The sequence below is a fragment of the Acanthochromis polyacanthus genome, chromosome 21 (assembly GCF_021347895.1).
Source record: "Acanthochromis polyacanthus isolate Apoly-LR-REF ecotype Palm Island chromosome 21, KAUST_Apoly_ChrSc, whole genome shotgun sequence".
NCBI classification, from domain to species: Eukaryota; Metazoa; Chordata; class Actinopteri; family Pomacentridae; genus Acanthochromis; species Acanthochromis polyacanthus.
Window position 1 is genome coordinate 19080300 of NC_067133.1, and position 24239 is coordinate 19104538.

The 24239-nt window shown below is 41.1% G+C and overlaps 4 protein-coding genes across 5 annotated transcripts in view; 1 reads left to right on the forward strand and 3 right to left on the reverse strand.

The window, feature by feature from the left end:
• Positions 1 to 743: 743 nt before the first annotated feature.
• Positions 744 to 4494, forward strand: trim35-13 (tripartite motif containing 35-13). 2 transcript variants are annotated; one of them, XM_022210388.2, is made up of 6 exons: positions 744 to 1777; positions 2820 to 2915; positions 3012 to 3242; positions 3334 to 3356; positions 3443 to 3561; positions 3649 to 4494. In XM_022210388.2, exons 1-6 carry the CDS (start codon positions 1376 to 1378, stop codon positions 4185 to 4187), a joined length of 1410 nt encoding a protein of 469 aa, XP_022066080.1. In that variant the 5' UTR covers positions 744 to 1375; the 3' UTR covers positions 4188 to 4494. The 2 variants fall into 2 exon arrangements, with proteins under 2 accessions (XP_022066080.1, XP_051797572.1); XM_051941612.1 differs by lacking the exon at positions 744 to 1777 and adding an exon at positions 1914 to 2110.
• On the reverse strand, positions 4369 to 11607 carry slc27a1a (solute carrier family 27 member 1a). Its single transcript, XM_022210382.2, has 13 exons — positions 11223 to 11607; positions 10767 to 10934; positions 10286 to 10680; positions 7908 to 8075; positions 7325 to 7394; positions 7138 to 7229; positions 6939 to 7048; positions 6611 to 6820; positions 6406 to 6532; positions 6183 to 6320; positions 5805 to 5969; positions 5538 to 5684; positions 4369 to 5432 (listed from the first exon to the last, which is right to left on the reverse strand). The coding sequence occupies exons 2-13, from the start codon at positions 10931 to 10933 to the stop codon at positions 5275 to 5277; spliced, it is 1947 nt and encodes a 648-aa protein (XP_022066074.2). The 5' UTR covers position 10934; positions 11223 to 11607; the 3' UTR covers positions 4369 to 5274.
• Positions 11608 to 11842: 235 nt separating this feature from the next.
• On the reverse strand, positions 11843 to 15119 carry ptger1c (prostaglandin E receptor 1c (subtype EP1)). The gene is made up of 3 exons (XM_022210383.2): positions 14786 to 15119; positions 12328 to 13251; positions 11843 to 12215 (listed from the first exon to the last, which is right to left on the reverse strand). The coding sequence occupies exons 2-3, from the start codon at positions 13249 to 13251 to the stop codon at positions 11973 to 11975; spliced, it is 1167 nt and encodes a 388-aa protein (XP_022066075.1). The 5' UTR covers positions 14786 to 15119; the 3' UTR covers positions 11843 to 11972.
• Positions 15120 to 15901: 782 nt separating this feature from the next.
• The window catches only part of LOC110962423 (adhesion G protein-coupled receptor E1), a 43123-nt gene continuing 34785 nt past the window's right edge, over positions 15902 to 24239 (reverse strand). Inside the window, 18 exon segments of the mRNA XM_051941609.1 lie at positions 15902 to 16922; positions 17302 to 17336; positions 17339 to 17381; positions 17477 to 17645; positions 17821 to 17912; positions 17996 to 18056; positions 18165 to 18382; positions 18610 to 18804; positions 18921 to 19079; positions 19193 to 19383; positions 19498 to 19620; positions 19877 to 20030; positions 20275 to 20379; positions 20470 to 20513; positions 20620 to 20742; positions 20995 to 21141; positions 21263 to 21415; positions 21528 to 21695. Coding sequence (XP_051797569.1) covers positions 16881 to 16922; positions 17302 to 17336; positions 17339 to 17381; positions 17477 to 17645; positions 17821 to 17912; positions 17996 to 18056; positions 18165 to 18382; positions 18610 to 18804; positions 18921 to 19079; positions 19193 to 19383; positions 19498 to 19620; positions 19877 to 20030; positions 20275 to 20379; positions 20470 to 20513; positions 20620 to 20742; positions 20995 to 21141; positions 21263 to 21415; positions 21528 to 21695 — 2222 coding nt within the window. The 3' untranslated portion in view covers positions 15902 to 16880.

Consider the following 24239-nt stretch of genomic DNA (forward strand, 5'->3'; position numbering starts at 1 on the left):
AATAGCTACTAATCTTGCATGGCTGTACGGTGTGCGTACATGCATGTGGGCTCTGTTGACTCCTGTCAGTTTGTTGTTACTGTCAATGGCTCTGAACTTCTGCCCTGGCACCAGCATGAACACAAATCAAATGTTCATTTTGGCTTTTCAACAGGACTATCACTTATATTTGGGAAGGGATTGCTTTGGGCAGATGACCTGAAAGAAAATTTCAAAACACTATATTACACAGAATGCATTTAAATACCACGTCACATGTAATTATTGTAATGTTGACATGGCTTTCTGGGATGCATTAGGAGTCTTTTAGTGGATTGTGGACATGGAAAAGGATTTTAATCTGTGTTTACTACTTTAACACTTTATGCTACACTAAAATAATAATTTAAATTAGAATACTGAGAAAATTTCTAATATAGAAATGATGTCAAAATAACTCTCCTACCTGGTGTCTGGCAGATTGTGAATTCTTACATAGCATATGTGAGGTGGAAGGGCAATCACAGAGATTTTTTCAACAAGAACTAAAGCAGCACTGACCCAGTGTTTTCTAATGGCAGGATCACATTCCCTGTGGCACTCTCTCTCTCTCTCTCTCTCTCTCTCTCTCTCTCTCTCTCTCTCTCTCTCTCTCTCTCTCTCTCTCTATCAGTGCACTCAGGTTATTTTGGGGGCCAGTAATCATGTCTCAGTTGCTCAAAAAAATACTGGATTACATTACAAACGGGCTCAACGTACTGTGAAATACCTTTAAAATTAACAAATTAACCTCAGGATGGCCATCCTACTGCGCACACACTTACTTAACGATAATTAAATAATGAATTCTTTTAATGATTTATAGCAGAAGGGGTTTTTGACTGCCACACGTTCAGTCAGTTCCTAAAAAAACGATGCCCAAAGCTAAGCTTGACGGTGAAACATTTTTTCCACCGCTTCTGTCTATATATACCCCTCACCCTGAGTCTTATTTTGGACATTGTTTCTCAGTAAACTCTTTCATTACACCATGACTGGCTGTTTTCACAGACTTCTCAGATAACTGGGCATGATCATAACAGCTGTAATCAAAACGCCCTCTCGAGTGCAGATACCCCATTATCACCTCAGACTCTTCTGTCATCCTTGGGTTTATATTATTTGATCTGCACAGATACTATCTCCTGAATGTGAAGTGAAATTTATTTTCTTCTGAGGAGCGGTGTTTATTTGAGAACGCGCCATGTGCATGCTCAACACAACACAGCGTAACACGGGATATGCCTTTGGGAGCTGAGGTATTAACACTTATTTCTGAGGTTAAGATGGGGTAGCTTTCCTGAGACGTGGGAGGGGCTTGAGGTTCTGCCTTATCATCCAAGCACAGCGATTAAGAATGGCCACCAGACGTGCACATGCTGAGGATGACCTTTCCTGTCCGATTTGTGGACACATTCTGAGTCAGCCAGTGGTACTGACATGCAGACACAGATTTTGTAAAGCCTGTCTAACAGACAGCTGGGACACACAAGGCAGTGGGGAGTCACACTTCTGTCCTCTGTGCTGGCGCCGTTCCTCCATGGATCAAATAGTGGTGAGCTCTGTGCTGGCTAAGGCCTGTGAATCCTTCAAGGAAGACAGGAGCAAGAATGACCCGGACGCTTGTAAAGAACATGGAGAAAAGCTTACACTCTTCTGTTTGGAGGACTTGGAGCCCATCTGTGCTGTGTGTGGGAAGGCAGCCGCACACATTGGGCACAGGCTCTATCCCGTTGGGGAAGGTGCTCACGACTGTAAGGTAAGGTCACACCGGTGTTTTATATTTGGACATTTTTATTGCACACTTCACTGCAACACGAGCTGCTTAAGAAATCCAGCATTACCCAAAATGTTTCCCTCTTTTTTCCTTGCCAGTGATTGCAGCTGGAACAAATGACTGATGAAATGTTTGTTGAAATATTTCAGCCACTGTCCCAGACATGGATCACATCTACTCTTATACCAAAAGCAAAATCTATGATGACCTCCACTGAAAAAAATCAAGACAATAGGCTTAATCCACGCCTGAGAAACCAGTTCAAGTTGTTTGAAATGTGAACTACATGTACATCATTACTAACTAAAACCTAAGGTGAGCAATAGAAAGGGTGAGCCTTTTAGAACTAAAATAAGAAAAGGATTAGCTTTTTTTCAGTAGTTTGATCGGTTCTTTTGCAAATTTACACATTAGGCTTCAAAGGCGAGTTATTATTTTGTAAACAGAACAAGTGTCACGTTGTTTATTGACATTATCTTAATTTACAGTTTTCTGACATTTAAAAATGCATTGTTTTTTGTTGATTTTTTTTCTTTCTATTTTTTTACTTCTCTAAGCCAGATATGCTGATATGATGTGTGAAGGTTTTTTGGCGGAGTTCATTAACATTCTAAAAATAGATTTATATATTTGGTTTGCTGTTGCTATTGGGGTCCTGAAAGGTCTGAAACTTGACTCCCACAAGATTTCTGTAATGCTACATCCATTCTAATGCTGCCCTCCTCTGCCTTCTCTCGAGACCAGCAAATCTTGAGAGCTAATATGAAATAAATCTTGTGGTTACCATATTTTGTTCTTTTCCGCATGCTTAAGCTGCATGAGTTCCATTTTATTTATGGTACCAGCACAATAGATCCTTTTCCATAAAGTTCTCCTATGATGTATTGTGCAGCTTTGCATATACATGGAATGCTGCCATAGAAGAGTATGTGGCAGCTGAAAGCCCCACATTGTGTTGACAGCTTGGCCACCTGCCACACTGACCTTGTTTTTAAGAGTTGATGACCTGTCACTGACTTTTTAGGAGGAGCTGAAGAGTGCGCTGGTGCCTTTGAAGGAAAAGTTGCAGCTGTACAAGAAAGCAAAAATGGTCTGTGAGGAAATGGCAGAACATGTCAAGGTACCGTCAGTCCCATCGGTGCCAAACGTTACTTTGAACATAAAAAAAGCCAAGGTGTGGAGGTAAAGATTAACCGTTGGTCGTGTCTCTTTCTAGAACCAAGCTGAACACACTGAAGCACAGATCAAAGAGGAATTTGAAGCTCTTCACCATTTCCTGAAAGAGCAGGAGGCTGCCAGACTTTCTGCATTAAAGGCTGAGGAGGATCAGAAGAATCTGACTATAAACCAAAACATTGAGGAGATGAGCAATGAAGTGACTTCTCTTTCTAACACCATCAGACTAGTGGAGCAGGAGATGCAAAGTCAAGATATCCCATTTCTGAAGGTAGATATGACAATTACTTAAGCTGAATTTGTTGAACATTGGTATAAGCATAAACTTTCATAAAAGTTGTTCTCTTCAATTTTGTTTTTAGAATTACAAGGAAACTATAAGGAGGTAAATGCAAATACTACACCTAGTTTTGTGATAATACAGCTTGACAGACACAGGTCTCCACAACTAATCGCATAATGTTCTCTTAGAACCTGGAGACGTTCCCTTGATCCCGAAGTGATCTCCGGTGCTCTGATTGATGTGGCCAAGCACTTGGGCTCTCTGAAATATAAAGTGTGGGAGAAGATGAAGAGTGTAATAAAATACAGTGAGTTTCTCAAGTAATAATTAGTCATGTTTGCCTGTTCTGTTCTCTCCCCATCACTTCATCAACTTCTCTTATTTTTCCCTCAAGATCCGGTGGTTCTGGATCCCAACACAGCAGCCAGCTGCTTCATCCTCTCTGAGAATCTCACAGTAGTGCAGAACTCCAGCCAGATTTTCAAGCTACCAGACAACCCAGAACGCTTTGACATCAGCGCTGAGATGCTGGGTGCAGAGGGCTATTCCTCTGGACGCCATAGCTGGGATGTTGAGGTTAACGACAATACCTACTGGGTGGTGGGAGTAGCCAGCGAGTCCATCAACAGGAAGGGGAAGCATGTGCTAACACCAGCAGAGGGATTCTGGACTATAAGATTTCGTAATGGCGAGCATAAGGCCTGCACAGCGCCATGGGAGCCGCTCAACATGACCAAGAAGCCTGAAGTGATACGAGTGCTTTTAGACATGGACAGAGGGAAGGTGACCTTTTACGACCCCAGAGAGAGAACACCTCTCTACACCTTCATAGGCATCATCACACCCAGAGCCTTTCCCTACTTTTGTACGGCTTGCAAAGAGCATCCACTGAAAGTCCTGCCCACAAGGATATCCATATCAACGGACCATTAAGTCACCTTAGAGACAAATTTGTTTGAAATGAAAGTTTTCTGAACATTGCAAAGATTTTATCAGTTTTTCTTTTGCAAGCGATGATAATGGGCTTGCACAGTCAAGTTACAGCAGGGCATTGCCATTAAAGCTAAGAAAAAGTCAACTCTAATGTGTTTTTAATAAATGACATGAGCCAAACACATTTTAAAATATTTAATCTGCGTTACATCAAAACAAAAGTGATCTGGGAGGTTTGGGATTGTAAATATCTTCACAATCCTGAAACGCCTATACATTAATACACGGATAAGATTTGTTACATAAATGACTGTCATTATGCATGACTCAGCTTAGCATGACACAGGATCAGTACTGTGATTCCCACATTCATTTTTTAACTCCTTCCTGAAAAAAAAAAAAAGCTTAAAAGAAATGAAACCGAACGGAAGTTTCATAAAAGGCACATACAGTAGTGTGTGTGTATTTGCCAACCCCTGCCTGTGAGGTTGATTCCTGACAAGTGGGATGTGTTTTCCATTGCATTAAAAACTTTAAAGATTTAATGGATAGTGCTTGAACTAGCAGCCTCATGAACTGCATGCTGAAATCCAAACTCCTTCTCATTCAAACATACAGCCGTAACACATTAGTATTGTTTAAACCAACACAGAGTTAACCTTTCAGCATATTTCATAAAAAGGGGTACATACCCTGTAACAAAGTTTGACCTGACACTACCCTTTCTGTCCTAGCAACATTACTGTAACACATATCCTATTTCAAACTGGTTGTGGAGGATATCCACTCGATGTGCGGCAATGCTTAAAAGTTTTATGAGGTGTTTGCTTAATAATTCAAAGGAGCTACTAAAAGGGTAAAAACGCCCTTATATCAAGTCCTGGTGTGTTACTTATACAGTGTTAAAACATCATATGTAACAGCCTACTTAAGTAATCCTCTCAACTTTGTTCCCTGAACGGTTAGAATCCAGCCAACGTGTGCACCAAAACTAAGTGATGCAGACATTGCTGTATGCATATGTTAGTCTGTCTTTCAACAGCATTTGTTAAACAGACATCCTGACAGCCTTGCTATGGCCTCCACTTCATAGAGACATTCTTCCCTCTGCTATAGCATTGTATAGCTCCTCATCCACAGCCTCGAATCGCGCAGCTCTTGTGTTCAAAAAGTAGATCTGGTCCGTTGTGAGTCGTGGGTCGTATCCCTCCCTCTGCAGCCTGGTTTTCTGGATTTTAAATGTACCTATACGTGACACACACAGACACATGGCATCGATTAGAATTTCTTTATGTGAAATCAGATGTGATTTTTTTTTTAAAACTAAGGAGGAAAGCAGGGACAGTTTACCTGTGGTGTCTACATGTGGGGAGATTCGCAGGAACACTGGACGAGCGTAAGAAGGAAGAGCTCGCTGGATGTTCTTCAAGAAACTGTCGCAGTCAAAAGTCCCAGCAGCGTTTGCAATGGCAGCCATACCTGCCTTACCCTCCACACCTGACAGAAAACATGCAGCTTTTAGTAGTAGGAACAGTCAAAACCAATATGCACTAAACAGATGACAGTTATGGTTCCAATGTCTTGCTAATGTAATTAAGTATAAAAGCTAACTATCACCTGGAACTGCCACACCATACACAGCCACATCAGTTTGATCCAAAAGACCGCTAAGAATGCCCTCCACCTCAGTCGTGGAGACATTTTCCCCTCGCCAGCGGAACGTGTCCCCACTGCGGTCGCGGAAGTACATGTAGCCCAGATCATCCATCACCAGCACATCACCTGGGGAAGACAGCAAGCAAATTTACAGTTTTGGGCCAAAGCAACTCCATGTCTAGTAAATAGTAAGAGCCCATTACCCCAGCTGAGCACGAACAAAAGACATCTGGCAATCCAAAACAGTCAGGTTTATTGTTACAAATGTTTAAAATGAACTGAGAGCTGATCTGAGTGAATAAAAATAAGCACTGAAAGAAAACAAAAGTGACTGGTAACCTGATAAATATGCAGAATCGTTTTTCTTGAAGACATTGTGAGCTATCTTCTTCTTTGTGGCGTCCTGATTAGCATACCCATCGAAACGCCGTAATGGGTCCTGCTGGTTGATGCGACCTACCAGAAGCCCTGGCTCCCCTGCGAGGCATGGAAGGATCTAATTGAGTGCTTTTAAAAGATCAATACATTTCAAAGTCATTGTTGCAGTGCAGATATTTATTACCAGGGCGGCAAGGTACACAGAGTCCTCGACTGTCCCGGACAAGTTCCATGGTGTCCTCGTCCACCCTCACCAGACGGATAGGGTACACATTGGGGAGAATGCGACTGTTGAACCCACAAGCTCCCACCTGGCAGGATAGAACATGCTCAGTTCTGATCCACTTTGCTTTTACTAGCCTAAGGCAGAAGTAACAACGATTGCTGACCTTGCCGTCCATGTTGGCAATGCTGCAGTTGCACTCAGTAGCTCCATAGAACTCGCCAATCTGCGCCACTCCAAAACGCTCCGTGAAGGCCTCCCACACACTGGGGCGCAGTCCGTTTCCTACCGCCAGCCGAACTTTGTGGCCCCTCTCAGATGGTCGCACCGGCTGAGACAAGAGGTAGCGGCAGATCTCACCGATATACTGCACCATCTGCAGGGGGAAAGAAACCTCGTCACTGTTTCAATACTTGTTGAAAAATGAATATTTCACAGTTATTGATTTAATCAAATATGGCACTTCTGAATATTTCACCAGCATAAGCGCTTACAGTGCAGTTGTACTTAATGCAATCATCCCAGAAGCGGCTGGCAGAAAATTTCCTCTTCACAACCACAGTGAGGCCATTGATCAGACACTGACCAACGCCAATAATGTTACCTGATGAGAGGACAAAGCCAGTATTTAGGAAAATTTAACTTGCAGCGGTAAAGTGTATTCATTAAAAGCTGGAGAGTCACATCACACACCTGCTGAATGATAGAGGGGCAGGCAGTCATAGATAATGTCATCAGGACGCATGCGAAAGGCAAAATAGCTAAAGGCAGCAATTCTGTAGTAGCTGTCACAGGAAAACAACAGATTCATAGAGGTTTATTATTAGCTGTGAGCGACTGAGACAAATCTGGAGGATTATGCCTCTTCAAGACAACATACCGACTGTGTATGACAATGGCAGCTTTGGGCAGTCCTGTAGTCCCAGAGGTGTAAATATAAAACAGGCGGTCTGCAGAGGCGAGTACAACAGAACATTAAAATTGCACACTACTATTAAAAGATACATACAAGAGTCTTCACATTTAATTTATTGCTTGAATGCCACACATAATATAGTCATTGTTTTTGCTTTAATGCTGACATATTCAGACATCTAAGGCAGATTTACTGTTGGTCTTGGATATGGTTAATCATCCAGACAGTACACAGTCTACTCCAGACAGCTGTCTAGAGAAAAATGACTGTCTCACATTAAAACTGACTCATAGTATTTAGTAAGGCATTCCTCTTATCAGGCTTCAGTTAAGTTATTACTGAGAAGCAATTTCAGTATAGAAATGAAAAATAAATGACAGCGGAACATACACTTTGGGAATTCTGAATTGACCAAAAAAAAAAAAAAAAAAAAAAAACGAGATGAACAGCTAAGTAGCAGCATATTGAAACTGAAGAGGGTATAGGCATTTGCATAAAGATTTAGTGTCAGAACAGAGCTGAGTTCAGTTAGGGACAACATACTCACCATTCAAGCCTTTGGGGGGAACACAAGGGGAAGGGGGGTGTCTTGATGCAGTGGCTAAAATTGGATCCAGAGACTGAGCACCGAGGCAAGTCAAATGTTCTGCACTGAGGTCTCCAGTACAAAAACGTACCATGGACTGGTTGATGGCAGAGCTGACTTCCATCATGGCTGACATTCAGGAGGAGGAAAAAGATGACACCAGACAGGTCAGACTCCATAGTGCTGTGCATACATGCCAAAAAATCTCATATATACAGTGCCTTGTGAAAGTATTCGGCCCCCTTGAACTTTTCAACCTTTCGCCACATTTCAGGCTTCAAACATAAAGATATAAAATTTTAATTTTTGTCAAGAATCAACAACAAGTGGGACACAATCGTGAAGTGGAATGAAATTTATTGGATATTTTAAACTTTTTTAACAAATAAAAACCTGAAAAGTGGGGCGTGCAATATTATTCGGCCCCCTTGCATTAATACTTTGAAGCGCCACCTTTTGCTGCAATTACAGCTGCAAGTCGCTTGGGGTATGTCTCTATCAGTTTTGCACATCGAGTGACTGAAATTCTTGCCCATTCTTCCTTGCAAAACAGCTCGAGCTCAGTGAGGTTGGATGGAGAGTGTTTGTGAACACCAGTCTTCAGCTCTGCCCACAGATTCTCGATTGGATTCAGGTCTGGACTTTGACTTGGCCATTCTAACACCTGGATACGTTTATTTGTGAACCATTCCATTGTAGATTTGGCTTTATGTTTTGGGTCATTGTCCTGTTGGAAGATAAATCTCCATCCCAGTCTCAGGTCTCTTGCAGACTCCAACAGGTTTTCTTCCAGAATGGTCCTGTATTTGGCTCCATTCATCTTCCCATCAATTTTAACCATCTTCCCTGTCCCTGCTGAAGAAAAGCAGGCCCAAACCATGAGGCTGCCACCACCACGTTTGACAGTGGGGATGGTGTGTTCAGGGTGATGAGCTGTGTTGCTTTTACGCCAAACATATCGTTTTGCATTGGGGCCAAAAAGTTCCATTTTGGTTTCATCTGACCAGAGCACCTTCTTCCACATGTTTGGTGTGTCTCCCAGGTGGCTTGTGGCAAACTTCAAACGAGACTTTTTATGGATATCTTTGAGAAATGGCTTTCTTCTTGCCACTCTTCCATAAAGGCCAGATTTGTGCAGTGTACGACTGATTGTTGTCCTATGGACAGACTCTCCCACCTCAGCTGTAGATCTCTGCAGTTCATCCAGAGTGATCATGGGCCTCTTGGCTGCATCTCTGATCAGTCTTCTCCTTGTTCGAGGTGAAAGTTTAGAGGGACAGCCGGGTCTTGGTAGATTTGCAGTGGTTTGATACTCCTTCCATTTCAATATGATTGCTTGCACAGAGCTCCTTGAGATGTTTAAAGCTTGGGAAATCTTTTTGTATCCAAATCCGGCTTTAAACTTCTCCACAACAGTATCTCGGACCTGTCTGGTGTGTTCCTTGGTCTTCATGATGCTCTCTGCACTTTAAACAGAACCCTGAGACTATCACAGAGCAGGTGCATTTATATGGAGACTTGATTACACACAGGTGGATTCTATTTATCATCATCAGTCATTTAGGACAACATTGGATCATTCAGAGATCCTCACTGAACTTCTGGAGTGAGTTTGCTGCACTGAAAGTAAAGGGGCTGAATAATATTGCACACCCCACTTTTCAGTTTTTTATTTGTTAAAAAAGTATAAAATATCCAATAAATTTCATTCCACTTCACGATTGTGTCCCACTTGTTGTTGATTCTTGACAAAAAATTAAAATTTTATATCTTTATGTTTGAAGCCTGAAATGTGACGAAAGGTTGAAAAGTTCAAGGGGGCCGAATACTTTCGCAAGGCACTGTAGCTGCAAAACAAGACTTCCTTCAATTTCTTTTTTGTACAAGTTCAAATTGATCATAATTCCAATTCTGAAATCATACTACCTTCTGCCTGTAACATTGACACATGAGCACTTCATCGTGATCAGAGACCACAAAAACAAAGGGGTTGCATGTTTGTAGTGTCACAGAAACACTATGTTAACCAAGTTCACAAAAATATGGTACAAAAAGAATTTTACAGGCAGCGTGATCACCAACAGCAAGTCCTGACCACATGATACGTCAGAGGCAGTTATCACACTGAATACTGTGACTCCACACATAACACCAACGGACACATATGATGCTACAGAAAACAAACTGTTAAACTAATTAATACATTTGTAGCTGAGATTGGTCAGTATCTTTGGTTGCAATGGAAATGTAATCATGTGATGCTTTGAAGAATTTACCAGATAAAAGGTCAGATATTCCTGAATCTGCTCAGTTTCTTAGTTTGTTTGGCACATTCTTACCATCGGCAAGCTCAGCTCCGAAGACAATCGCCCTTGACCCCGATACCCCGATACAGTGCAGAAGGGGATCACAGCGGAGGCTGAAGTTGATGAGTGCAGCTTCCACCCCAACCTTGGCCAACCCCAGCCACAGTGCCACCTGTAAGGGTCTGCTTTCCATGAAGAGGGCCACGACATCTCCGGAGACCCATCCTTGACCTCTAGCCCAGTGGGCCACCGCATTACAGAGCCCATCCAACTGGGCAAAGGTCCATGTTTCCCCTGTGGCCTCATAGATCAGTGCTGGTTTAGTTGGGTGGAGTTTTACTGTCTGGGCGAAAATGGAAGGAATATTGCTGCCCTGGCGCATGTAACGCCACAAAGCCAGCTTCACTCTCAGCAGCACATACAGGCCACTGGAAAAACAAGAGAAGAGCACATCTAAGTACAAAAATGTACACTTCATAAGCATCACACGTTTATTGGGAGACATTTCACTCACTTGAGGTCTCTCTTGGCAGTGCGTGCTGCGATGTAGAAGTATTTCCAGCTTTTCGTGCCCAGATAAACACCGAGGCCTGCTACCAGACTCCAGGACCAGGACACCCCGAAGAGGCGCAACAGTCCCACGGACCCCAGAGAGGCTGAGACACTTGCCGCATTGTGCATTCTTGTCACGGAGTAAAAAGGAGAAAGATGGGCTTTTTACAAAAGAATGGGCTTGAGCTAAAGCTTACATACTCAAGAGACTGAAATAGGCGAGTGTAGTGCAGGCTGGTACACACAAGTACACACAGGAAAGTTTTTATATATAGCAGCTAACATAGCGGAAAAGTCCTGAGAGGGGGTTTAAATCAGCAATAAAGTCAGTCACCTCTCATTCAAGCGGTTAAATGAACGGGCTCCACTCAGGGTCACACAAACCATCACTGCTGACCACATTTTACTCATAACTTACCTACGAGTCAGTACACTGGAGCGATGTCACCCTGCACCCAATAAGCTCGCCAGCCGGCACAACTTCTCAGCTCGCTAGTAACTTTGAAGGAAGCTACCGTTAACTTCAGCCCGTCCTCCGGCTGTAGATAGCGGCTACAATGAGGCGTTTTCGTGGAAAGTCGAGGTTTTAAAAAAAAAAGTGTTACAGCGTTTTTTCTTTAAGTAGTTAGCGGTTTACATTCGAACTAGCTAAAGTCAGAAATACGTTAAGGAGTCCTGTCGGCTGGCGTCTGCGAGAGAGAGTTAATAGTTGGTGCCTGTGTGGCAAAACTACTGGATATCAGACTGTTAGCGTTGAAATGCAGAGTGAATCAGGCTATTTTCTGTACTCCATATTGAATAGAGTCACTGCCTCAGAAGAACCGCCCACCACTGGGTTAGCTGTCCAGCAGCTCAGCTATTTGTCAAACTCGGAGTCTGTCAAGCTTTTCTCAATTCCGGTTGGTCAAAATTAATCCCGCCCAAATGCCCAACCACAGGATTTGCAGGTGTCAGCCAGCTATTGATGACAGAAGCAGCACAGACTACTAAGTAAATGTGAAATTAATTTGAAGTCCACGTTTCTTTACGCTGTCACGTGTAGGCTTGCAAAAAAATATAGACTTCACCAAAACATTAGAAAGACAACAACACTTACACTAATTGTTTTTTACAACATACACGACAAAAGCATTTCACTGCACAAGAGAAAAGTTCAAGAGAAAAGTAGTCATTGCAAACTGAAGGCTTGTCTGCGTGTTTCTGCACAGGAGCTGTTTGCTATCACTGTGTTTCTCCGTGTGGAGACACCACAGCAAACTCTGAAAAGCACCGTCCTCCTGAGTAAGATGTAAACCCAAGGGTCTAAGATCTGGTTCCAGGAGGCCATACGTAAGCCCAGAAGAAGAAACTCATCTTTCACAGGACCTGAAGCTCTGTGGCTTTGGGTGAGCTGCACCACAAAAATGTGGATCTACAAGGAAGGGGAAACATAATTACTCATAAGGTGCAAGTCATACTTTATCCACTCTAATGTAACTGGTAATCTAATATTCTAAAAATATAAACAAACTCATCAAACTCACAAGAAGGGGGCTCCAGCAGACACATAAGACCACAGTGATCGCTGCCAGTTGTGTCATCATCTCCACATCCAGCGAACAAAATAAGGAGGAAGACGATGCAGATGATGTACGACGATCACGGCGAACTCCAGGCTTTGCATTGACACTGTAGGACTTCATTCTGGTCTGCAGCAGCACCAGACCACTCAGGATGTTGCAGAGCAGGGAAAAGGTGAGAGCAGTGAGACCCAGGCTTGAGAAGGCCAGAGCCAGATTAGTGTCCGCTGCAGACTGTGGATCATGGATAGGCAAGAAACACCATGTGCCTGGAAACTGGATGGTATAAGTTCCCACAGCAAACAATGGTAAAACAGCCAGCACGAGTGCAAGAGCGGAAAGAAAGAACACAACTCGTCGTGCGTGAGCCACTGATATCATAGAGGCGTGGAAAAATGGCTGGGTGATAGCCACACAGCGCTCCACTGCCATGGCACAACCAAACAACAAAGGGCATAAGCCAAAAAACACCATAGATGCACCGAATATATGACAGAACATACCGGTGGGCTTCATGGCCTGCATTCTATACCTCTGATGTACATGCAGATACAATGCAAAAGCACCTGGAACCACATGACCTCCCAGGTCAACCAAAAGCAAAGCCACCGTTAGCAGGAAAAAAGGTGCTCTGGAGTGACGGCGGAATCGAACACGGGTCTTTGCCAATATGCCCAGAGCAGTGAGGTTGGAGATGGCGCCGAAAATCATAGTGAAGCAGGACATCCATAAACCTGAAGGCTGGAGTGGTGGTGAGGTGCTATTGCTCAGCCAGGGACTCGGCTGATCAGATGAGTTCATCTTTAGGTTCTGCTGGAGGATGGGTGGTGTAGAGGAGGTCGGAAATGAAGTCAGAAGTGAAGAAAACGCCATCATCTTCATTGTCATCTACATAGAAGTGTAGGCAAAGTTTAAATACATGCATTAGTTCAAACCAAGTCACTTTTTGCTCATATTTTTATGGCCACTTGTGATGGCATCTAAAAGGCTTCTCAAGGACTTAACAGACCACAGTACAATAGGGATGTCTAAACAAAATCATGACCAGTGGATGCTATGTGATACATGCTTCACTTGGTAACTCAAAAGCTCATTACAGCAAGCGGTTTGCAAGTCACACTAGGGATTTAGTCCTTAATTAGAAGAACCATTTTTGCCAAGGCAGTAATGAAGAGGAGTGGATGAAACCCTGCCAGAGCTTTTCCCCAGTGCTTTGAGTCTCTGCCTTGAATGCAAGAGCATGCATTAAGTGCTTGCTTGGAATACATGAACATATGCACTGTGACAAAAGGAAACTTTCAAATACATGATTGTTCATTGATGTTACATATGAAAGCTCAGCGTGCAGCAAGGAACAGGCCAGGTTACAATTCAGAAAATACTGTATGCATCAAAGTAACAAAGTTTTCTGCCTTGGTTTGGACATATAAGGAACTTAAGTCATTTTTGAGGTGGTTTGCACAACAGTCTTGTTATACCTGTTTCACAAAATGCTGTTGGCACACCTTTGTTTCCACTCTTCAGATCTCCCGCCTGCCACGAAACTCTACTCAACTCCTGGCTTAATGTTTTCTGACTTATTACTTGATTGCTATTATTTAGGTTTAGTCTGAACTGTCATGATGTTTCACTGTGTATGTCTGTTCGAAAGGAAGGACAAGGTTTGTTTTAAGCTAGGGATGCAAAATAGCTTGGATTCATTCCCCTATTTTTTTTTAAGCTAATTACCAGTTTAACTTGGCACCTAGTGCAATGTGAAACTAAATTCAATTATAATTTTACACAGCAATTTTGGCCCAGCAATCTTATCTTTGTTTTTGTACTTGATATATGTCGTTAAACTTTAACCAGCAGGGTGTGACAATTTGCATAATCAATTTTCACCCTGTTGTGATGCAAGGCTTCATATTTGTGAACACTTAAACGTATTCACACTCCAGAAGGATTTCAGTAGAACAGGACTAGTTTGATCATTTACAGTTTGCGGTGAGATAGCACAGAAAGCCAGATGCTTTGAATCTCTCTGTGTGTTTATGTTTCTCCGTTTCATTATCAACCTCTGCATAAACTGTTGAGGTTCCTGTTGAGCGTACTTACACAGAGAGAAGCTATTTCTCTATTTTTAAGTGACTTATAGGGGAACTGAGTGAGTTGCGGGAATGATGTTTTATTCAGGACTGAGAGGATGTAATAATAAAGAGCCGTCAACCATGATTTTGTTCACGATGGAAATTCTTCAGACAAGATACTGGACACCACATTATTTCTTTATGCTTTAAGTATTTAGACATACACATGCCCTGTTTGTTATATTTAGCATTTAATTTTTGCTTAACCTCATATCTCACAGGAGAGGACTGTGTGCAGTGTACTATGTAGTTGTTTACCATTAAAATATTTTTGAATATTAAATGAAACTTACCCGGAGATGACTCCAGATGAACACTGGATTGTTTTGGTATCCTTGAAATAGATGAGTCAATCAATATACCTGTCTGATTCTCACATTTAATCATCACTCTCAATCTCACAGTCATTTGCTGTCATGCTTTTTCTTCAATTTTTCTGTCCGATTCGCTTTCTGCCCGGTCTGACTTTCTCCCGCTCTCTTCCCTCTCTCTGGAGAGTTGGCAGCTATTTTATCTCAACACACTGGATCTGGATTTTCCATTCTTCTTCCCGGTGTAGATGCGTTCCTTCCATCTACGCATCCTGTTTGCTGATCCATCGGAGCAGAGTGTAGTATTGATCCACTGCTGGCTAAATGGCTGAATGCTCGTATGCAGAGAGCTGTTGCTAATATAGTCTTTCTCAAATTCTCAAGGGTAGCTCAAAAGAATAGGAGATCTCTATATTTTGACTGGGGCTATGACTATTATCATCCATAGCTACATAAACAAAAGTTATCAGAGGAGTTTGGAACAGCATGTTTAAATGTCTCAAGCATTCACTAGAATATGCTGAACATCAGCCTGGCAGATACTTTAGAATATTTTGGATCTAAAAATGATAAATGCATTTTAAAATGTTCCAAAAGGGAGAGTACAAATCAAAAGATGCTTCAAGATGGACTTTCATAAGGTTGTAAAATGTTTAGAGAGGGAATCTGTAATGATACTTTATAGAGTGTTACAGAGTAAATATGCTTCCCTGTTTGCTTGTTAAAATAAAAGTACCAGTTTCGAGACATCAGAGCTGTTTTTGAGGCCATCATGGTCATAATCTCACATAAACAGGAAGGAAGCAGAGAGGGTCTCTCATTTCCTCTGTGTGTATAGCTGTTTCTGTCTTTTAAGTCAACGCAAATCTTGGATGTCAAACATGCAGGTGTAAAGAACGGAAATATCACTGCACAGGTTTCAAAGTTATTTTCTGTTGGTCGATAACAACAGAAAGATTTAAGTTTTCTTTTTCAATTTTGGAACTCTGACAAAAACACATAAAAAACAATAATTAGCTTAGTTTATTCTTCATTTTATATCAAATAACTGAAGCTCAGTGGTGGGAAGAACATGACACAGAGGTTTTAAACATGAGGTACATCAAACATATTTATTTTGTTGAAAACTCTCAGGACAAAAGATGAAAAAGCTTACAAATAATTAAAACATCTTTTAAAAGAATTCACACAAGGAAAGATGTAACAAGTGAACTGGAAATACAAAGTCTAAGTATTTTAACCTTTCAAAAAAATGTCTACAACTGTAATATTATTCCAGAATACAAAATCAACTAAATTCATCTTTGAAATTCCAGTTTTGAAACATTTATTATCTGAACTTGGCAATGAACAAACTTTTCTTAAATATTTAGATAAAATACACGGAGCATCAATGCAGTCAAATATACATACATATTGAATTGCCCAGCAATATATACACAAACAAACAAAAAATATCTCTGTCTTATACTTGTCATTGTCTTTTGGGTCATATTAAATGTTAACATTTTAAAATTGCGGACAATAGAAAACGCTTGTGTTAGAAATATTTCTTAGTTTACCTTTGCTGGTTCAGTAAAGTACCTGGATGACACAACAAGCATTATTATGTATACCCAGTAAAACAGGTTTTCATAAATTCACCACAGTTATGGTCCAAAATCACCTAATGTTATTTTAAGAAGAAAAGTTGGAACTTAGGTGGATTCATTTTTTAAATGTGTGTGTGTTTATGGAAACACAGATAAAATAAGTATATGCATTAAAGTAAAGCACATTATGGACTCCAATCATCTGTAATGTTAATAGCTTTTGATGACAATAATAATCTGTGTCATGCTAATATTGTCAAAAGTCTTTTCCATCCTTAATTTGGAGTAGGTTCAAATTATTTTATTTCAATAAATAATCTAATTCTCTAAGACCCACTTATGATAAAGAATGATACTATTCACAAAATTTTGCAGCAAAGGAACTGGTGCATTAGCCATTAATTGGAAGATCAGCAGCTGACTGTATATCTGACCTAGCAGTGTTCAGCAAATCAGACTTTACTCCCAGATCACTGTTCAGCTCCTCAAATGTGAGACTCTCCTGTGTCCTGGGTGCTCTTGGACGCCTGAGGATGATGCAAGAGAAAGACAATTTGGTCAGACATGGAAAAACACTTTCAGTGAGCTTTCATTATCAGGACAGACTTTGCTTTGTCTCTAAGATACAAGATGTTTGACTTTACATTGCCCGTAATAACGCATCATCTTCAGAACCTGTGGAAAAATTAGCTATTTGCTTTTGCAAAGTCTTCCAATTAAACTTGCAATGACTAAAGCCCATCCAGTCTCTAGCATTCCAATTACAGATCAAAAGTTCAGCTAAGTTGTCCATGTGCATATTAAATGTAGTAAATGTTGGGTTTAATTTACTGTTGTTTGAAGAACAATGAAGGCATCCCTTATTTAGCCAAGACCCACTGCAGTGAAATATAAATAACTACTTACATGTGCTTTGCTGGAATGGGAGGAACTGAACTCTGAGGTGTACAACATCTGGACAAGATGTTTCCATACTCTTCTCTCACCTAGAGTCAGAATACAAATTGAGTTTTGACACCAAAAGGGTGGAGAGCAGTTTTTTTTCTTTTTTGTTTGTTTGCCTGAGAGTAACATGACAAACCTGTTTGGAAAACAGACAGTGCATGATGAAAATCATAAGCCCCTGAAAGCTACCAAAGATGGTGAAGAGGTAAGACATGACCACAGTGCCCCCCTCAAACTGGAAACAACCAAAGATCCACATGGTGCCCAACACACACACTTGAGTCACTGCAGTAATGGTGAATGCCCTGCAGGAGGCAACAAAGATTCATAGAGATCATTTCTCCTCCACAATACTCTGACCTTTACTTTGACCTACACCTTTTTAGGGACTGTGGGTGATTACACTTTCATTTCTTTCTCTTTTGTGGGAGAGGTAATATAGGAATTGTGCATGCAGCTTGTGGGTTTATGGTGACTTACTTTATCTTCTGCAACTTGTCCAGGTCAGGGTTTAAACTTGAGAATTTCTGTGCCAGTTTCCATGCAGTGATGAGGAAAAAGAAAATGTTTACCTGACAAAAGACAATACAGATTAGGTTTAAAGAAATGAGGTCAATTTCAGGGACATTTAACTCAATAATTTCTTAATACTTACACAGATGATGACACAGACAGGGCCAAAGAAACTCCAAATCAATTCTAGTTTTAACCAGCAGCTGAAATGCATGTTGAGAGTTTATTGAGCTGACTACAATTAAACATAAATTGAGATTCAGGAATAAATTTAAAATAAAAGGAAATAAATGCCAGCAGAGGGCACTTACTATTTGTCAGTGCCGTATCCTTCGGCATTGGCTAAGGCAGAGACAGCAACAATTACAGCTGGGACTCCATATCCACCTGCCATCATGTAGAGGGTTTTGAAGCTGGTGTTGAAGACCAGGACTACCATCCTGAAGAGCTGTATGCCCTCCAGACACGTCCAGCAAAATGCTGCCATGTAGAAGAAATGCAGCATTCCTGCTACCACTGCACAGCCAACCTAAAGGGAAGAGATGAAAACAGTGAAAAGGAGCAAAGAATGATGAAAACATTGGGAGAAAGGCACAGAGAGGAAGAACTTGCTAAACTGTTGTTCATAAATCTTTAGGCCCTACATAAATAACTCAGCAGCTGTGCTGTGACTTAGTATCCCTAGTTCTGGTTTATATGAAAGTGGAATACACCTTTACTGCCCTCATCTGGGCAGCAAGCTGTAATAGTATTTACCCGATTCTCTGTTCGAGAGATGCCTGTGAGGAAGATGAGGTTAGCAGTGAAGAGGCTGATGCAGAGGTGAAGGTGGATGGTGGTTCTTGGGCTTTGGATGGAGCGGATCATTGAGAATGTCAGGATGCAGATGAAGAGGCAAATCAAAGAAAGGGACAGACCCACCCAGGTGATCAGCTGCAATTCAAACTTGTCCTGTTAAGAGAGAGAAAAACTGTTACATCACAGTGCCCAGAACTGGATTGAAGTTTAAATTATAAATACTAAACTATGTGGTTGAAATCATCCCGTATGTATACAAAGTTTTTAACCTTAGTCTCGGACATGAGCACAGCAAAGCTGCCCAGATGGTTACAGGAACACACAGTGTACTCCGTGTTGGACTCCACTACCTCACAGCCACGTGCAGACCATGACCCTCCTTTCTCCGAGGAATCCCAGAACACACAGGTGGGTGAAGTTTGATTTGACTGCAAAACAAATAAATTGACAACAGTAAATCACCATTATGTGATATCTGTCTTTCAGGGGGGACGTGCACAAACTGAAACAGCAAACACAAGAAACTGTCTGTCTTCCTTACCTTTTTCAGGTGGTACAAAGTGAGTTTGACCTCCTCCTTAAGGTGGCTTGTGTTTCGGTTACTGACAGCGACAGTCACCACTTTGGAGTTTATCTTAAAACTCTGGTTCTTTTCTGGTTTCATCCCACCAAAGAAGCCGTTTGCAGAGTTTTCCAAGTTTGAATAGCTCAGCAGGGACACTGTTGTAAAGCCTGTTATAATAATAGCAGAATAACACTGGGTTAAGTGGACATCTGTGACATTTGGAAGTAGGATGTCTTAATGAAAGTGGTTACACATACGGCATTACTAGGCATCATTAGTACCTGGGTAATAGGAAGGATCTCCAGCAGCCACTTCTAATTGGATGTCCAGCTGAGCTTGCTTAGATGATAAAGTCGTAGCTCCTTGGGGAATGACAGACCCTTTATGTACCAGGTGCTGAAGCTCTGGATCAAGAAACAAAGACAAACTTTGTGTGAACATGCACTGTGTGTCTGTCAATACTTTAGATAATCGGACAATAATAGGTGAAATCTACCAGCGACTGTAAAAGCATATCATAGATTTGAGCATGTGTAAACCTGAGAAGAAAATTGGTTTCATAGTTAGGAAAAAGCTGAGACCAAAGTGTGCATATCTTTGTGAATGGGAAAAAACAACTATTTTACTTTATGTTAATGTCTATTAAATCTAATCATTAACCTGTATGATTAAAGGATATATTTGTCCTTGGGGACTTCATGAAGGGTCCTATGAGCCTCAGAGCGTCCTCCACCAAGTCCAGAAAGGTGGAGACTTTCTTGTTAGTATTGAAGACTCCACTGGACAAGACCTTGTCAATTATAGACAGCAGTATCTGCAGCCAACAAAGAGGAGGGGGAGAGGCAGTGACGTAAGTATGTGCAGGGAAAAAAGAAACAGAGTCAGACCGAGGCAGACTTTCAGGCTACGCATTACCTCAGGTCAATATAAACAGTCTACAGTGTTGCGCATAAATATCTATACACCATGTGACAGAGCTCAAAGGAGGGTAAGACTTCCTGTTTCTGTTATGGTAGTAAAGAACTGGGCCTTTTGCATTTCTGTTAATTTATTTGTACCTTAAGCATGATGTCCCCGTTGAGCTCTTTCGGATTGTCACTCTCTGTGAGGTCCAGACAGCTTTTGTTCAGCTGCCTCATGAAATCATGGGCAATGGGAAGTATCTGGGAGAGGGATTTGGGGAAGATGAAGCAAAAATGTGAGATGATAAACATTTTAAATATATGCACAACGGTGAGTGGAGGGTGACTTACCTCTTTTACAATGTTTGCATCTTTGAAAACATCACAGTTTAATTCTGTGGAAACAAAAAGCTTATTCAATGAAATGCGCTTGCTGATGCAGAAAAGAAACACCAGATTACGATGGATGTCACAAAAAGTTGAATGCTGTTGGGTTCTTACCAGTGCAGAGAGACGTTTTGTTGCCGTAGTTGGTGAATCCTGCATGGCATGCACAGTAATGACCAGCGGCTTCATGGTGGCAGGTTCCATTTCCGCAGATTGTCTTATCAGTCATACATATGTCTAAAATGGAAACATATTGGGGACAGGAAAATGGTTACATTGTGTGTGTCAGTCACATCCTGGTGCACTAGAATGGTTATATTCAAATAGTGCTTGGTAGGTTTTTAAGATCATGAACAAAACAAAAAACTAAAGCAACAAGATAGTCAAGTTAGCATTTTTAAGTCTACCTAACTCCCTTAGATATTTTCTAAAACACTGTGTGAGTCATATCTTGCGTTATTTTTTGCCACATGATGTCATAGCCCTCACCTTCACATTGCTCCTCATTTCCAGAGAAGGTAGATTTGCCAGATTTTAGTCCAAAGCCAGCATTGCAAATACAATGATAACCACCCTGTGTGTTGACACATGCTGCATTCTGACCGCAAATGTTTTCCTCTTCACATTCATTACGATCTACATCAACAGGAAGAGGAAATTTAAGTGAGAAAGAAAATCATCATTAAACCACCAACCATTAAATTAAATTAAAACTAGATCATCTAAAACTGCAGTACAAAAGAGAACAGAATGTTACCTATGCATGTCACGTCGTCACCATAATGAAGTCTTTCCATTCCAGTTGTAGAAACGAATCCATAATCACAAATGCAGGAATAATTGCCAATTGCGTTGTAACATGTGGCATTAGGTCCACAGATGTCTTTCATGTCGGTGCATTCATTAATATCTTAAAGCAAAGGATAAGGATAATGCTGTCATATTGAAGTTTCAACTGAAGGAAATGAAGTTCCATCAAAATGAATCACATCTTCTGCCATCATTGACTCCAGATGTCTTACCTAAACACGTTGCAGATGATCCAGCGGTAAAATTCACAGTCAGTGTTGATCTGAAACCTTCAGCACACTGACAGTAGAAGCTCCCCATTGTGTTAAAGCAGAGCGTATTTTCCCCACATTTTCCATCATCATCAGGATAGTCTTCATCAACAGCACACTCATCGAAATCTTCAATAAGGAAGGAATATGAAACAGATGGATATCACATTAATTGGTGCTTTTGGAGCCTGAACTTTTCACACTGGACAAAAATTAACAAACCATAAGTACTGTTTATACATACTGTCTCTCTAAAAGGAAAGCTGCACACATACCACAACATGGTTGGTGTTGCATGAATTATTAAATACAGCATAAAATTGTGTTTCATACCAATGCATCCTCCGTCAGAAGTAATAAATCCTGAAGGGCAGTCTGACTCAGATGGGACAATGACAGAGGAGAGGAACAGAACTGAAAAGCAAACAAGAAACTGTCAGTCATGTGCAGCCCATTACCTTTAAAACAACAATTTAATCCAACATTTTTATTTTTTTTCTTTACAGTTGCTCCAAGGAAACCAAAGGATCAATTTAATGACTTTTACAACATCAGAAATATTATACAGGCTCTGCAGATAAAACATAGATCCTTATTCTCGACCCTCATTTCCTCAGATTGTTCCAGCAGCATCTGCACCATAATTCAAAATGATCAACACAGGGGAGAACTGTGCTTCCTATGTGTGAGGAAACATCAGCTGGCATGGTGCAAGCACAAAGTAGCACTGAATGTGCATGCTCTAAGAGTACAGAGTCAGTTCTTTGGGGTTTCCGGTATATAAAAACAGGAAGAAAGTCTTATTATATTTTTACATTATCAGCCTCATCGGATGAGTCAGTATCATCCTTAAAATAAATAACTCATTCACCATCAGTCAGTTCGTCCTGTTTAGGTAGCCTATTTGCTGCCACATCAGTTCTCTTTGTCGTTTGAAAAAAATACATCCTTCAGCATTTTCACTGTTTGTTTTTCCTTTGGAAGGAAATAATTGCCTGTAAAAACTGTTGGCTGCGTGCAGAACCACCCTGGCTTAACGGGAAAGCGCAACATGTTTTTGATGATTTAGGAGAGTTGACCATTTAATTACCGTGTTGAGAAACTCATCACAGCGGCAGAGAAAACCGACAGATAACTGGCGTTTGGGCAGTGTAATTGCAGAGCAACACAGACACACCATCGCAAAGGTATAAATGTTCACAACCAGATAAGCCGCTGACAAAACATAGGCAACATGGCTCAGTGGGTAGAGTGGAAGTCTTGTAACTGGAAGGTTGCCGGTTCGATCCTCATCGAGGTGTCCCTGGGTCGTGGTTAGCGCCTTGCATGGCAGCTTCCGCCATCAGTTGTGTGAATGGGTGAATGTGATGTATCATGTAAAGCGCTTTGGATCAAAGCGCTATATAAATACAACCATTTAACAAAACTCATGAATATGACTACAGTACATAAAACTCTCAGGACACTTCACAACATGGTGTAGATAAAGGTTATCTTAACACATGTGAAGAGGAATCATGTACAAACTAGAAAAGCACTCTGAGAGCACATACCTCCGCCAGGTCATCTGTGTGTGTGTCTGTTAACAGAATAACTCAAAAAGTCATGGACGGATTTTCACCAAATTTTTACAGGATGTCCAGAAGAGCAAAAGTAACAATCGATTAGATTTTGGAGGTGATCCGGATCACTGTCCATGACTTTTTGAGTTATGCTGTTAACAGACAGACACACACACAGACAGACAAACAAACTCTGGTGATTACATAACCTCCTGGTGGAGGTAAAAATCATTATCTGATATTGTAATCATGGTAAATGGTCTGTATTTATATAGCGCCGCAAGGTACCCAAAGTGCTTTACAAGTATACGATACATCACATTCACCCATTCATGGCAGAAGCTGCCATGCAAGGCACTAACCACGACCCATCAGGAGCAATTAGGGGCTAGGTGTCTTGCTCAGGGACACCTCGACATGAGCACGACGGGCCGAGGATCAAACTGGCAACCCTTTGGTCGCAAGACGTCCACACTACCCACTGAGCTATGCCGCCCCATGAAATCATATAGTTCAGTGCAGATGTTAGAATCTACCAGTGTTGTTGTTTAGTGGCATGGCAACAGAGTTCTTCCTTTAAAAAGCAGTTGTGCTTAACTGCTTCATTATCATGCTGCTGTGAAATGAGCTCATAGTGTATAAATATCACTATAAAAGCAGAGGAACAGAGATCTTCTGTTCAGTAGCACCCTGATAGCGGGCTGTTTGAAGAAAAGCTGCAGTGTTCACCATCTCTCTCCCTTCATTTCTTCAAATTTTTCTGAGCTCTTTCTCACATTCAGGTTTCAGGGTCTTAGCTTCTGCTTCAGCTATTTTCAAACTGAGCTCAAATTTTGACTAATTTAATTTTACAAGTGAAATTGATGATAAGACAGCTGGCTGACTTGATCTAAGGGAAAAGTTTAAAAAAGAAAATAACAGCAGGAATTCAGAAATCAATATTATTACATAAAAGTAACTATTACAAGACATTAGTAATCCTTTTAAAAATTTGAAGTTGACAGTCAAACAACATTTTTTTGTCATCATAGATTTGAATCTAAACAAAACACATACATAAATACCTATTCAGGAAACGTTTGGAAGGTTATGAAACCTTTTGGTTCCCTCT